This window comes from Apostichopus japonicus, chromosome 21 (assembly GCF_037975245.1).
Source record: "Apostichopus japonicus isolate 1M-3 chromosome 21, ASM3797524v1, whole genome shotgun sequence".
Classification (NCBI taxonomy): domain Eukaryota; kingdom Metazoa; phylum Echinodermata; class Holothuroidea; order Aspidochirotida; family Stichopodidae; genus Apostichopus; species Apostichopus japonicus.
The window spans coordinates 1,848,717-1,864,419 of NC_092581.1; the positions used below are offsets into that span (position 1 = coordinate 1,848,717).

The 15,703-nt window shown below is 38.2% G+C and overlaps 1 protein-coding gene across 9 annotated transcripts in view; it reads right to left on the minus strand.

Moving 5' to 3' along the window:
• LOC139963286 (syntaxin-binding protein 5-like) overlaps positions 1-15,703 on the minus strand; it is a 96,766-nt gene that overhangs the window by 41,189 nt on the left and 39,874 nt on the right. For all 9 annotated transcript variants that reach the window (XM_071963953.1, XM_071963952.1, XM_071963951.1 and 6 more), the window contains exons 5-8: positions 6,626-6,760; positions 4,260-4,323; positions 2,492-2,699; positions 1,137-1,215 (exon numbers count right to left, since the gene is read on the minus strand). In XM_071963953.1, the coding sequence (XP_071820054.1) occupies positions 1,137-1,215; positions 2,492-2,699; positions 4,260-4,323; positions 6,626-6,760 (486 nt within the window). The remainder of the gene's footprint in view (positions 1-1,136; positions 1,216-2,491; positions 2,700-4,259; positions 4,324-6,625; positions 6,761-15,703) is intronic.

Sequence of the window (15,703 nt, forward strand, 5' to 3'; positions counted from 1 at the left end):
CACTAATACGCCCAGCCTAGTCTTAACTTTCAATCAAGTGTCTTTCATCGAAGAATGTACCAAACGGTGAGAACATTCTTAATTAAGATTCATCTCAATTTAATATGATTCCCCATCCCCCCCCCCTTCTTTTTCTCTCAATATTTTCAGGGTTTCCTGGTTCATCAAGCTCACACATTGATCCAATTAAGTGTCTGAATGCTAAAGCTGTCATAGAATATGACGCAGGAGCCAGACAAAACCAAATTGACGGCAGGCGACCCGGCTCGGATTTTAAATTTTTCTTTCTTTTTTCGTTGCTTCGACTGCTTAAACAATGAGTGAGAACTAAGGGATGCCTTTGAAATGACAATAAAGGTGGGATTGGGGAAAACATGTCAACTTTGGGTAGGCCTGGCAAGGAGACAATCTGTGAAATGAAACACCGACGGGTTGTCAACGACAACAGCCTGTTTCTGGATCAGGCTTTTAGGCAATTAGGCCCATATTTCCTCTAAATAAATAAAGAGACAGAAAATGGGGCTTATCTTGACAACTTTGTTCTTCACTTTTACTTCTAGGAGGATTGTTAAAAAGAACAGGTGAAAATAAACAAAGCTCTTTGCCTTAGTGTCAATGCCACTCGGTACGTCTCAAACAGAAGCACAAATGCTTTAACGAGGAAGTTGTCGAAAACCTTTTCGTTAAAGCTTTTGGAAAAGCTCTGTGAGTTATTAATCTGTGACAACTCAATCTTGGGTGGAAGGTGAGGTATCTTCTACTGTCAATTTCACTCAAAAACAAAAACAACAACATAAAACAAGCCTATGCCTTAGAGGCCAGTTTCCAAGAACCAGTACTTGAATTAATAAGAACAGGTAGAATATAACTGTTACATTTTGTATTAAAATGTATCTTAAACAAACTGGCTCCAATCAATGCACATATTAGATGGAGATTGAAAATTAGCTGAAAACAAACCTTAAGTGTTTTCGAGCTATGTGTGTACGATCTAAAATTTATACACTGTTTCTATGGTCTTGACAATTGCAAACATTTGTCACACAATTGTACTCTTTGGCCAAATTTAAAGCTTTTTGGTATCCTTCAAAGCTGTATCTAGGCATTTGCTATTCGACATCCTGATAATGACTTACCCAGACTTAACAGATTTCCACTGCACTTTGAGGACCGGGGTACAAGGCTCTGGTTTCACACCTTTGGCTGGGACTTTGGCTGAAAGGAAGATTCAAAAAAGGATTAACATCATTTGATCAACTCAAAACTGAAATCCACCCTCTAACGACAGACTAATACACATAAAACAATTTCACTGAAGTCCCAAATCAGCCCCTTTCTGCCTTTTCAGGACCAGTTGTTAACGAACAGACTAAAACGTCACCGAGATAGAGATGATCCTTTTTTCCAGGATATTTCATGCGACTTGACTTCCTTTTTGCATACTGTCAGACAACTACAGGATTCTGTTCCTCACCCTCTTTCAGTCTTTGAGCACCGGTTGAGAGGATTGAGAAATAAAACCTACCATTTATTGTTAAGATTGATGCTCATATTGGCCCAAAACCTCCCACCACACCACCGACCCCAACACAGGAGCACTAGCTTTGAGATTTTGGGCTATATTAACGTTACCATTTCAGGGCATATTTTTTAAATGGTGGTCTGGTCTTTCAAGATGACCAACTTTATATTGGGACAACCAAACACAGTTTTGGATGACTAGTTGTCTTCAGCAAATTTGGGATTGCATTGTGACTAAATACTCCCAAATAGGTAATATGATAAACTGGGATCACCCCCCCCCCCCCCAAAGCTGGTGTCCTATTCACTAAACCTGCACATCTCTCCTACAGTGTACATATGGTGCTCTGTTCACCAAACCTACACATCTCTCCTCCAGTGTAAATATTGGTCATTGTTATTTGCTACATATTTTCAGACAACCAAATTTGTTGTTCAGTAAGCCAAAAAGTAGTGCCTGGGTTATCCCAGGGGCAACAAGAAAGAAAATCCTGAATAATTTGTCCTGGTTTTGTTGATATGATGTTTACCAGAGTTGCAGGTAGTTTCACTTTCAGTAGTATCTGTGCAATATTTCCAATGTACACTGATACTACAAAAATCATGGAACCCCAATGCATGTTTGCAAGAGGGGAGGGGAAGGAGTTCGGACCAATGTTCAGTGCTGTTAAAGTCGACAATGAAATTTTGGGAGAGGGGAATGCGCAGCATGCCACCCCCTCCCCTCTCCAGGTGTTGGAAGCCTTGCACATCCCTTCCCCCTCTTTTACCAAGCTTCTCACAGTGTTGCAATCCCAGCTGTAAAAGAATACAAGTAAAAAATTTGACAAATGTGGTGATATGTCTGATGGATTTGCAACCTGCAGAAATTCCATCTCGACAGCCGCTGAACATCCTGAACCCCCCCCCTCCCTAGCCCATTCCTATCTTTGCAGCACCGGTTGCACAGACTACCTCAAATAAAGCTTACCATGTGGTGATATGATGTTTGCTGGATTTGCGGGTGACCTCATGTTCCAGATTGTCAGGGTGCCGTCCGAATGGCTACAGACAAACTGCTTCCCTTCGTAGTGCCATGCAATGGAATGTACTGGCTGATTGCAGTTGTAACGATAATCCGCGACTTTATTTACAAGGTCCCATAGAGCTAACACACCATTTTCAAAGCCTATAAGAAGCTGCGAAAGAAAGGGATCAACAAAAGAAGTTATGACCAAAGGAAAAAAATCCTGGAGGAATTTGACAAAAGTTTCCTTAAAAAAAGAAACCCTGGTAACCGTCAGTTGACGTGCCCGTAATAATCTGATGCTCATATAAGGTGTTCGCACGGACGGAATTGAGGGAAATGTCAACATGAGCCCTGTGCAGCAACTAATCTTTCTATGCAGGTTGTGTTTAATTCTCTTTCATCAGCTTACAACTTTAACTGCACAAATTGTTCCATGCAGAAAAAGAAAGAAAAAATATGCGACAAGTAAACGAACCTGTCTTTTATATCGCTTCTGTCTTTTATGTTGCAGTGAAAGGTGGGATGACACAAAAAAATGAGCAAACAATAGAGAATAACAAATCCATTGTGATATCTTAAGAAATAATATGAAACATTTTCAAGTTAGGATCTCATTTTGACTGTTACTTTGCTTTAGAACTATTATTATTATTATTATTTTTTTAAAGGCCTCATTGTGACGGAGATCTGCACACAGCCAGCATCTGTAGAGATGTTATGTTGTTACTTGCTGCTTAAGTAATTGCAAACATCATTTTAGCATCCAGTCTCCAAAAAAGTGCATGAACCTATCCAACAAACGTGATAATTCGCTACCAAATTGAGTTCTAATCTCGTGGTATCCACGTATCCATGTATTAAAGGACATGTATTAAGCTACGTTGCACCTTATGAAAATAATGTGACAGTAATGGAAGAGATAAGAAGAGCAAAAAAAAAAAAACTAAGAAAAAAGACGATAATCTCCCGACTGCCATTAATGAATCGGAGAGATATATAGCAATCTGTTCAGGCGTAAAATCAAAACAGTTGTGAAGGAAAGGAAGTCTGCTACAAGGCATTTCAGCCTTTTAATAACTTTATTGAATCTTCAGTAAAGGACGTTCAGTAAGGGGAAGGTGAAGGACAAATATATCTTTGTAAAAACGATATATGAAACAAATTTTGCTTCAATCTTTTGCAGACAATCTTTTTCCCAATGTATGATATGGCAATTATAAAGTTGATGTAGCTTTATGATCCCAGATATGCAGATGAGGTTGATAGGAAGGGGAAACGGGGGGGGGGGGAGGGGTCGGCCGTAACAGATACTGTAAGAGAGGAAATTAAATGCATATATTATATATAGGAAGAAGGTGTGATGCAGTCTGAAAACATTTAACATCCTTGTTTCTATTGCTACTCGAGTTAGTCTTCCCTTGATGGCTATGAAAGAATTTTAGCCTACCATCGGCTACCTGCATCGTGGATTTTTGTGACGATACTGCACGTAGGGAAACGACCCGACCGATTGCAAAACTTGGCGACAAAAAAAATGCGAAATGGGTGATCGTTACACTTTTCATTTATTTCTTTTGGTACTAATGTAATTATGGCCCGACTTTTATTTACTTTAGCACGTAACGACAATATTGTGATCGTCTCTTATAAAGTTTTCTCATCTTTCGAAATGAAAACAGCCTGGATGCAATTGGGTCATTGGGATACGGGCAGAAGAACGTAGACTTACTTTATTAGGATCAGCTGGGTTGTCGCTGAGATGAACCACCGGACCTGGGTGTTTCTTCATGGAACTGTGGAGTGAAAAGATAATTTAACAATTTTCAAGGCTCATTTAATAATATGTATTCAATCTGGAGGGTCTAAAGAATGCCTTCCCCCCTTTTTTTTATTGTCGTTGTTGTTACAATTGCGTAGTTAATTAATCACACAATATCTCAGCATATTGCAGCTAAATCTAAAAGTTTAGTACAGGAAATTTTGTGTCAGTAACATTTCTTTGCAGCAACTAAAACAGTTTTAAGTGACTGGAACAAGTCTGTTAACTTTTTTTTCCCCTGATAGAGAGAATACAGTGGTTTGAGTCCATGAGCTGACGTGAGTTGGGGGAAAAAAACCACCTGCAATGAAAAGACTCAATGTTAAACAGGAGCACAACTCTGGTCTGCAGGTTTTAAGGTCACCGCTAGGTCAATTTCCCCACTCCATCGCAAAAATAGGGAAGTCAAATAGAGGTCGACCTTGTTTTTCAAACTTCCAAGAATGACATCGTTTAATGCCATCTTCAAAGCATATAGTCTCCTGCAGAGTTTATAGTTCATAGTCAACCATACTTTAACACAAAATCTAAATGGTGAGAAACGAACATCCAGAAAAAGAAGTACTTTTTGAAATCTTTCAACCTTCTTTCAGCGAGCTGCTGAATATTTTTGAGGATATAACGTCAACTTATTGAAAGCATGTGAGATGTTAAGGTGTTTTAGACTTAATTGTATATATATATTCCTGGGGAGGTACAGATATATATCTTCATGATTCCAACTCTCATCTCCAATAGTACACTGAACACTTTATTAATTAGCTAATGGAAAGAAAAGAAATTGCAATATACACAATATGCATATTTCCATTTCAACCTTCAGGCATATAAAACTATGCTGGGAGGAAATCAATTTGAAAATTGCCCATATACACTGCTTCCTTCATGCCTTAAAATTAGCAGTGTTTGTAGGTGAATAAACAACAAATTTAGCGCCTCTTTATGCATGTACATCGCCAATCGATACAGCTGGGGCAAAAACCGCACTGTTTTTGAAATCCCCTGGAAAAACAGCTTGCGTGTAACAACTAATATATATCTATACACTGTTTGCATGGTCTAAAGTTAATTAAACCAGGTCAAGTACCAAATGGACAATAGAATGGGTTGTATTTCTAGATCGAGATCAAAACTTGGAATTTAACTTTTGATAATTTAGTGGTTTTTATGTCTTGCAGGAGTATTTGATCTAGTGTCATTATGATGTTTACGTTGCACTGTAATTCGTGTGTGTACCGTCCATATATGCACACGTCTTGGTGTAAACTATATGTAGCAGTGAATATTCTGTAACTGTGTTAACTTTGCCACACTGTGTCAGCAATCATTGGGCTTGACCAAACATTAACCATTTGAATTTGAATAAGTGTACGTGACAACAAGGCATAAAATTGGCTATGAGATCCTGTGATTATGAAGGGTCGTGGGAGGCAATCGTATAAAGGTGACTTCAAAGTCATATTCTTTTTTATGTTTAAACAACTTGCCTAACTATAGATTCCGGTGACTATATTCCAAAAATATTCTTTTGACTCTGCACGGATATCAAGCTCTGGGATGGGGTTAGGTTTGTGGAAGATGGGGTTGGATTCCAGGAGAGAGGAAGGAAACATCTAAAATGCATACATTTGACTTTATGTGGAATTTATTATTTGTTTATCATTTATTATTGTAACCAACTTCCAACCATTTAATATGAAGTCAGGTTTGAAGAAAATTTTGAAGAAAAAAGAAAAAAAAAGAAAGAAAGAAAACAAACAGGACACCAAACACTCTCAGGATAGACCCATCCATAGCATCAAGGACCCACCCATAGCATCAAGGACCCACCCATAGCATCACGGACCCACCCATAGCATCAAGGGTTGTAACAATGTGATCAAGACAATGCTGTGTCTAGTGCAGTATCAGTTAGAAACAACAGACACTAAAACCACAACACTACTGTTACCATTTTTATCGTTAGATACTTCAAATCCTGTATCTCTCCCTCCTCCCTCGCATCCCTCTCGCCTCTGTTGAGAACACCAAATTATTCACAAGTACATGAATGGTTTAGCAATTTGAACATGCAACTTCCCACCGATGATGTATGGTTGAACTTCATCCACAGCATGGTGATATATATTGCCTAATTCAAATCTTGGCAGCTTACGAGGGTTGTGACACCCAGAATACCGGAGTGACGACATGGATATCTCATTCCATAGATCCATCACATTATCACACACGATAGCCCGTTCTGTACATATATATATATATACATATATACTCACAGTTCAATAGCTTTATTCCAGTTTATAACATATCCTGATAGGTTAAAGGACTCGATGTGCACAATGTGAACGTTGCCCCTCTCTGTGCCGATGTAGAGCCATTTACTTTGGAAAGGTAGATGACAGAATGTTATTCTGAAGAGAAAAAGGGGGAAAAACATGAAAGAGTGAGGGAGAGAAAAAACTAAGATGGAACATTTAAAACTTAATGCAGCAGTAACAGAAAGGTGAGGCTTGTATTTAGGTAATAAAAGTGAGATAACATATTGCTTGAATAAGATGGTTCTAACATTGATTAAATGCACCCCCCCCCCCCAAAGAACTTACTGGTGTGGATATATTTAGGAATGACGATACATACTTAGCCCCTAACCCTAATCCTAACCCATACATGTATTATGCAATGAATTGAGTTACCGTCAAATTTAACCATAGGTACATGGCAAAATATATTATTGGCAATTACAATGAAATGTATGACAAGAACACTAAGGTGTTCCAGAAATGATGTATCGCAGGGATAGAAGAGGGGGAGGGAGGGGAGGGTAGGGTAGGCCTATGATCCACCCAAAGGGGGGATAAGGGGGGAGGGGAGAGGGGGAAGATGAAAGAGGACTGTAGTAGTAAGCAGATCGAGAGCAGGGAGGGAATTTGGGTCTGCTAATGAGGATAATAGACAACATGGTGCAATAGAGTAATTGCCTAGATAGACAAACCACATATTAGCCATGTTTATTAACTTATCAATTAACATTTACTCCAAGGTATCATTTGCTCTTTGTTTCTTTGTATACTTTACAAGGGCTGGGCAAAGTTTTATTGGTTGGCAGGTGATCCCAGATCTACAACCAAATTTATGTTGAGTATGACCAAAGTCAGCTTTGCAGGTCATCCAGTCTATGTACGAAGCTGATGAACCAGTAATAAAGACCTGGCTAATTGTCAGAAAGATCAAATCCTTAAAAAAATTTACTCTGGCAGTGTAACGGTTGCGAGGAGACAGGTAAGTAATTGCCCTCTGTGAGACAAACTGTGCCAATAGATTAAATATGAACAAGAGGAGGAAAGATGATAGGGTGAAGGGGAGGATATAGGAAATGAGAAGAGAAAGGGAGTAGAAGGTGCAAGGAGAGAGTGGGGAGGGGGTGAGAATGGGGATTTTGCAACACTTAGTCATGTCTCACTCTCTAACAATGAACACTTTTATTTAATATCTCTACTCTAAAACCACCCATTTTTTTATGCTGTACCAATATTGTAAACATAGCATCCGTATATATAAGCCTAAACCGACCGAGAAAAAAAAAAAGGAAAAAAAACCTGCCTCATTTTGTAACCTAACACTTTTTCAAGTTCTCTCTGTAGGGAAACTGCGGAGCTCTTGACTTTAAGGCGTACCATAACAATTCAGAAAGAGGATATCATCATGTTTCATCATAAAATATTCCCAATTTCCTCAATGACGAGAAAATTGTATAAACTGCATGGCTGTAGAATAATCTCAATCATATTGCGAAGGCATCAGCCTACTCCCCGTGCAACAGACTAAAAGAGCTCTGTTGTGTTTTCGGCATGGCGGAAAGCCAAGGTGATTGAAACAGATGGTACCTTAAATATGTGTTCATTAATATATCATGGAAGCATCTACTAAGATAGGATTTCACAATGATTATGACTCACATAAATGATAGAATATTATTGATTGTCAACATTGAAAGCTGAAAAAATATGCAATACTGTTTTTTTCTTTCTATTTTTGGAGTGGGGGGAGGGGGAGGGGTGGGATTAAACATAGTTCAATTTAATCAATGCATCAACTTAGGTGGACGGGAAAGAAAAATGCAGTTTCGGCTTTTCTGTCCTTTTCTCAATTTTGCTAATTTTGCAGTTTGGTTTGCCAAAAATTCCCCTCCCAAGTTGTTTCCTAAATTTCCAATTTTGAAGTTACAACGAAAAAGTGAATGTGGATAATTTGGCTTGGTCTTCATTTTAGCAAACTGGAGACGGCCTTGGTAAGCTCTCATTTCAACATGTGATGTCATAATGGAATGGAGTCACATGTCATTGCAATAGCTGAAGGCCACTCGGTCTCCAGAACCTACGAAAACATTTGCAGCTGTCACCTGATTCGATTGTTCCTGGTGCCGGTTTTTGGCTGACTAAACTAAAGTAACGGTTAAAAGAGAAGCAATATGGGTGAGGGGGGATGGGGTGGGGGGAGGGGGCTCATTTTAGAGAGAACATGGAGACGGCCTTGAAATGCTCTCATTTCAACACGTGATGTCATAATGGAATGGAGTCACATGTCATTGCAATAGTTGAAGGCTACTCAGTCTGCAGAACATTTGAAACATTTGCAGCCGTCACCTTATTTGCTTGTTCTTTGTGCTAGTTTTTGGCCGACTTACCTTAAAAAAAAGGTTTAAAAAATCTATCTGGTTGAGGGGGATGGGTGGTGGGGGGTGGGATGGTTCTCTGTGCCGCCACTTGGCAGACAGAACATTACAAAAATTCCCAGTGTGTAGTACATTAATAAAATTATTTATGCAGTACAACCCAAACAGTAGAAAATACTTCAAAATTTGGCAAGTCAACAGACTGTTACGTTAGTTTCTCAGATGCAACACAAAAGCTCAACGAGAAAACATTGACTTTAGGGCCTCACAGGACATGTTTATATATCGTTTACTAATATCGGTCAATGACAAATGGTGTTGAATATTATCCAATGGTTCGTTGTTGTTCATATGAAATTAAAAGAACAAGTTATGCATGGAGTTATTTAGAATTTATAAAACAGAGGAGTAACATTAATGTTTGTAGGCCTGCAATGAGGAGCGGAAGTCAATTATCAAGTTAGCCTTAAAGAAGCATTCCAGAGATATATATTAAAACTGAAGATCTTGAAAAGCTCATCAGCTATATTGGAACGTTACCAGCTCTGAAAATATTTTATATTTACTTGCACTCAAACACTTCGAGACTAAAATTCTGCCTACTAAATATTTCTGCCTTGAGGTCATCCTGTACTAATAGTCAATTGTCCTCCATTTAACAGCAGGGCGTATTCACAGTATGGTGATGTACTCAGCTCCGAGCCTGCTTAAAGAAACTCTCGAAGCTAATAATACGTATCAAATCTGTGACTTATAGCCAAATCACATAACCTAATTATATTCAAGGACATTCTATTAATACATTGTTTGTCAGAGTGTAATGACCATAACCAACCCTCTCCGTCCCCCCAGCAACCCTCCCCATCCCCCCAAGATATGCCCCCCCCCCAAGATATGCAAATATACAACTACAGTCGACTAAACCAATTAAGGGGTCAGAAAATGCTAATTTACAAGCAGATTAAAAAGAGGAGGGAAGACATATCTAGATACAAACCTAAATTTGTGAAAAATATGATTTTGTCTTCTTAGAACTTTAAAGTTTTAAGATATCTCTCCTTTCTCCCCTCTCCTACCCTCCCCCCTCCCCCCCTGAGACTTTCAAACCTAAGTCTAACAGGTTTGATAAAAATTGATACCCTCTGTAGTTTGTTTCTATTTTAGGATTATTGAAGTTAATAAGCAAAATAATAAGACTCCATGCATTGACTCGACAGGATTTAAATTAACTGACACACAAACCTACTTTGTATTCATGAGTCTACGATTCTTGACTTTTTGATCAGCCTCCTTGTAGAGTAGAGGAGTTTTTAATTATTGTAGAGACTTCCGACTTGTGATACATTAGCATGAAGATTACCGATATAGATTGACTTCAAAGAAGTACAGTAGAACCCAGCTTTCTCATATATATACATACCATTGATGTATATATTACACAATTGCAATGCCATTATGAGACAAAATTGTGCACATTATTAAAGCCAGGCCATGAACATGTATCATCACTAGACTCGACTCAAATTGTAATTCTCCCAAATATACTGTATTATAAAGAGGGGGCCATGTTGATCTAAATTTGTCATCTGATTGCAATATATAGCATATTGGTTTGATCGATATCTGCTGGTTTTTTGAGAATATACAATTTTGGGGGCGGGGGGTGAGGGATTATTATCCAGTTGGTATAGCCTCTATGGTACATCTCAGAATAAGTTTGCAGCATAATCCCTGGTATTAATACCGTATGTAAGATATTATGGCTTAGGATCTGGAGTAGGGTCTGGTCCTCCCTGGAGCCTTTATAGAGTGGGTGGGTGGGCCCCTCCGGGTTTACACCAAACATCGGGACCGCAAGCTATATCACACATGTAAATATTTTGGCCTAAAACTGTTGCTCTAAGATTGCTGTATCATGTATTATCCAAAGCAAACTTTGAACCCTCAATTCACCAACAAGATATATCAAGTTTTAAGAATTTTGTGAACTTTTCTATAAAATGAATTCTGGCAACAAACGTGTCGAGTGAATGATATCATCATAACAATTGAAATGAAAATCTTTTTCTTTATAATTTGCCGCAAATAATTGATCCACAGAGACAGACAGACAGACAGACAGAGAGATAATTCACAAAATTCTAAAAACAATATAAGTTAATCAAACCTTGATTTCCAGAGCACAATGACAGCTGTGCAAACATTTAAAAACATATGTCACTTTTAGCTTTTGATGAGAAAATGATGCAACAATGTAGTTTTATTAAAGGAAACTAATGCTGTTGGAGATAATTTCACACAATGACATGTACAGTACATCATCATCTTTTGGTTATGTTCCTTCACAGGCACAAGTACTGCAGTCTGAGCAACAGGAGAGTTTCCATGGCAACTCTAGAATTCAGAGGGCACTCGAATGAAGTTGGAGTTTATGGCAGAGAATTCCTATCCCGAATCAAGTTATTGAGATGCCATACGCCATGGACGACTGGGGAGGGGGTGGGAGGCCAAAAGAGAGGGTGTGGAGTCAGGACTTTCACAATCCAATTTTGAATCTAGGTATTTTAAGAGATTTTGTGGGATAAATTGAATTAATCGACCACAACACTCAAAAAATATCCGAGTGGCCCAAACTTCTTTCCCGCCATACTATGATCACTAAACAGGTCTTAACGACTCACTATATTTCCTATCCAATTCTTGACTCATTTAATTCTCTCTCTCTGACGAAGCATGTGTGTGTATTTTCTGGGATCGATGGTGGTGTCTTACACTTCTGTTACACCTCATTCGAAAATAGGTCAGATTACCGGCATTAGACGTTTCTTTTTGCGCGAGTCTTCACACCCTTTAACCTTCCACAGAACCTCCCTCCCCCTCCCCAATTAATTATTTAGTTCTAAATCACTTTTTTTTTTCATCTTTAGGCACTATACAGTCAAGCTTGATCACGTTTCACAAGCAGAAATCTTTGAAAAACATTTTCTGTTCTTTACAGACATACCGAACACTAGATATCACTTTATATATATAGTTTTTTCTTTTTAACCAAGAGAAAAAGGAAAAAACAAAATTTCCCAGTGATAGACACATGTATACACGCTGCTAATGTATATATTACCTCCCCGGATATTAGCGAGCTGGATGTGTTAATTTTTCACGGCTCAAAAACCCCCCCTCGAGTGTTGAGAATTATACGTTGCCAAAGCAGGCAGTTACAATAAATTTATTAATCCATTTTAAGTTGAGTAAGTGATACTGTTTTTTATCAGGCCTTGACGACAAACAAATTATGACCAAACAGCCTATGGCCATGGATACTAAACCACTGGTAAAGCTCCATTTGTGTCCTTCTCACGTGCCAGCAGTCTTCTGATCCGTTTAAAATGGGTGGTACGTCCTTTGGTCGCCTAGTGGATGTATGAATTTCTCGCCCGTAGCGATATTACTCGACTCTCAAAATGATATGTGGTTTCCTACTGACTAATTACAATACACAGGACACAGCTAGTTTGAACTTGGCTGTGAGCTAAGTCCATCTAAACACAGTTGATGCACTGAAAATACAGTATATATCTATATATATATATATATACATATATATATATCTACAGAGAGAGAGATAGCAATGAACAAATTTACGAGTAGTAAAAAGGAAACACCCAGCTGCTCTCAAGAAGGCAGCTAGATCTGTAGAGCCGGTTAAAATAACGGCCACGCCAGATGTAAAAGTCAGGCGAAAAAAATAAATTAATAAGCGAACGACGATATTGACCATTAAAGTTCAACTGTGTAAATGTACTAAAATCTTGGCTATGTTCACAAACTTTCTACCTGAATTACTTTGAGGCGCTGGATTAAAAATTATGCTAAACTGATATAAACATATCTTATTTAAATAACTATAACTTAACATATAAATAAATATTTCATATTCTTTTCCATCATTTACCAAAAATTATTCAACCACATCTCCCCCCCCCCCCCAATAAAAAAAAAACAATAACAGAAGGCGAGGAAACAGAATCCCCTAAAGCAATTTTCCAAGCGTCAAGAACTTCATAATTGCACTGCCAACAACTATTTCAACTTTCGGTTAATTGCATTGTCTACTACTAAGAATCCAAATGACTTTTATGTTTGCATCATCACGCCTGTTTCACAGGCGGTCAATACATTAGTTACCAAACAGCCACTCGGGGTGGAGTGGCTGCTTCTCGAATGTCCCAATCGGAGTGAGAGAGATGTTTTCGGTCGGAGTAAACAACTTCTCTGAGTGGTTGGTGTAATACACCAAGGTTAAGATCAAGAACGCAGGCATGACAACACCTAAAAAAGTGGCTAATGGAGTAAAGGGGATCTCAAGAGTTTTTGAAAATTCCAGGTTCGGTCAGGGAAGGGGTGAATTTATGATTTTAATAATCAAAAAAATAGTATTAGATTCAGTTGAGTTCTATGAAAGACGAATAAAGATATTTCATACTCTGTACTCAAAAAGTGAAATGATGGATAAATCATCGTCATATAAAATACTGAATTACTTGTTTCTTCCTCTATATTGCACTTTTATCACATGATTGTCCACGATTTATGACCTTTGAATTAATGGTCAAATATTTAATTTATTATGCAAAACTGAAGACCTGTAGTAAGATTTCAGGGTGAGTATAGTGTAGTTGGGTACATTATAGTCTTGTCTCTACAGTATCATCATCCAGTAAAAGACAAAATTAATGACATTAACTATTTAACTTTAATTATCATACAGATGTAGTGCAGTATGCTAATGGTGACCTTTGAAAATGTGTATGCCATTGAGACGTTTATTGCAATATGTACCCACAGCATACCACCTCTGCAATCATCTCGATTGGATAGCCAGCAGTGTTGCATTATCCGATAGGCTGACGATTCACATGCCTTATTTGGTGGCCCCATGCTCTACAGATCACCACAACATCCAATTATCCATGGAATTGCTTCTTGCAAATATTTAATAGGAAATGCTCAGTTGTGAAGGAGTAATGCAAAGAGATGGCCCTTCTGCTCATGGAAGTTCCCCTTTCCAATATAGGCTTACAACAATGCCTGTAGGATCAATGTCACAATTACTGTAGGTGTCCATGGGGAGGGGGGCAGAGGCACATCCCCACACCCCATAAAAAACATTTCATGTTCTACCTAAAATAGGTAAGGTTATATGCAACAGAAAAATGGAATACACCTGTTGGCCAAAAGATGGGTGAGATTGCATCATTTGGCATCTACTGAAAGCCTCTTGAGATAAGCAAAACTTTCTCAAAGGGGATGTGAGCACTCCCTTTACACCCCTCCTCAAGGATAGCAATCCTCCTGCATTGATGTGCCCCCCCCCCCCATGTGGTAGGCAGAAACAGACTCTGATGCATGTAAAGTTTGCACGCGAGAAAAAAGGGTACTACAAACGACTTGGCCAAGACTACGCAAATACCAGCATTGGATATAAACACAGTACCATCCGGAGGGCAGCATGTCCTATTTATTATTACATCTCTCTGGCTCTTCTTAGATTGACAGTTTGTGCCTTAGATTCTTTCAAGTATACTTATTATGTAATCTACAAGCATTCCTGGAAGATTTACCCTCCATTTATCTACTAAACATGTTGCAAACTTGTCATCCAAATGTGAGATTGCACACTTTAAAACAGAGTGCCAAGTTATCCAACACTGCCATCAAAATCCTGAATCAGCCCAGCAATTAGATGACATTTTCGTAACGTTCTCGTCTTCGAGATCCACCTTTAAGTGGCGCACTTAAGAATATTCCTTCTACACATCGTGGTATGACAACCGGCTGAGAGCAGAGCTGAGGTTTGCCTTCGGTTACATATTTTTTATCAAAGCTCGCCATTGAGTATTTTACTCCGATGAGAATGTGACTGATCGGGCTTCGACAACCTAACAGGTAGTTTGTTTTCAAGAAAGTCACTGATTGTGTTTGTATTTATCCTTAATGGGGGACACTATAATCCAACCATTATCTTTAGCTTACTAACATAGGTCTTTGTGAAGAACACTCCCCTAAACAGTAAAGAAAAACTATAATCCATTTGGGCAATATCCTCCTAAATATAGTCATGTCCGAGAGCTGTCAATTTGTAACCCCCAGGACTCCCCCCACCCCCAATATATGGGAGTCTTTTCTAACAACTCCAAGGCCACACTCATCTTCATTATTAAACCCTGGATCTGCTCCTGTATAGTCATAATGAAATATATATTAATAGTAAAATTAATAGAACAAATAGTACATTAAAGTACAAACTGAAACAGATTAAGCTAATAATGTCTTATGTTGACCTACTTAAAATTTGGCAATGATAAATATTGAACATTCATCATCTGTAGATATAGCATACATATCTATCTGTCTGTCTGTGTATATGTATACATATACATGTATATGTATATGTGTATATATGTATATATATATACATATATATATATATATATATATATATATATATATATATATATATATATATATATATATATATATATATATAATTGAATTTGTAATGAATTGGAAAATCAAGAACAGTGAAAAAACTTCCAGCCTCCACCAGGGTTCGAACCAGGGCCTCTCGCTTTATATGCAGACACCCTAACCACTAGGCTATGGACGCTGATTCTATGTCCAG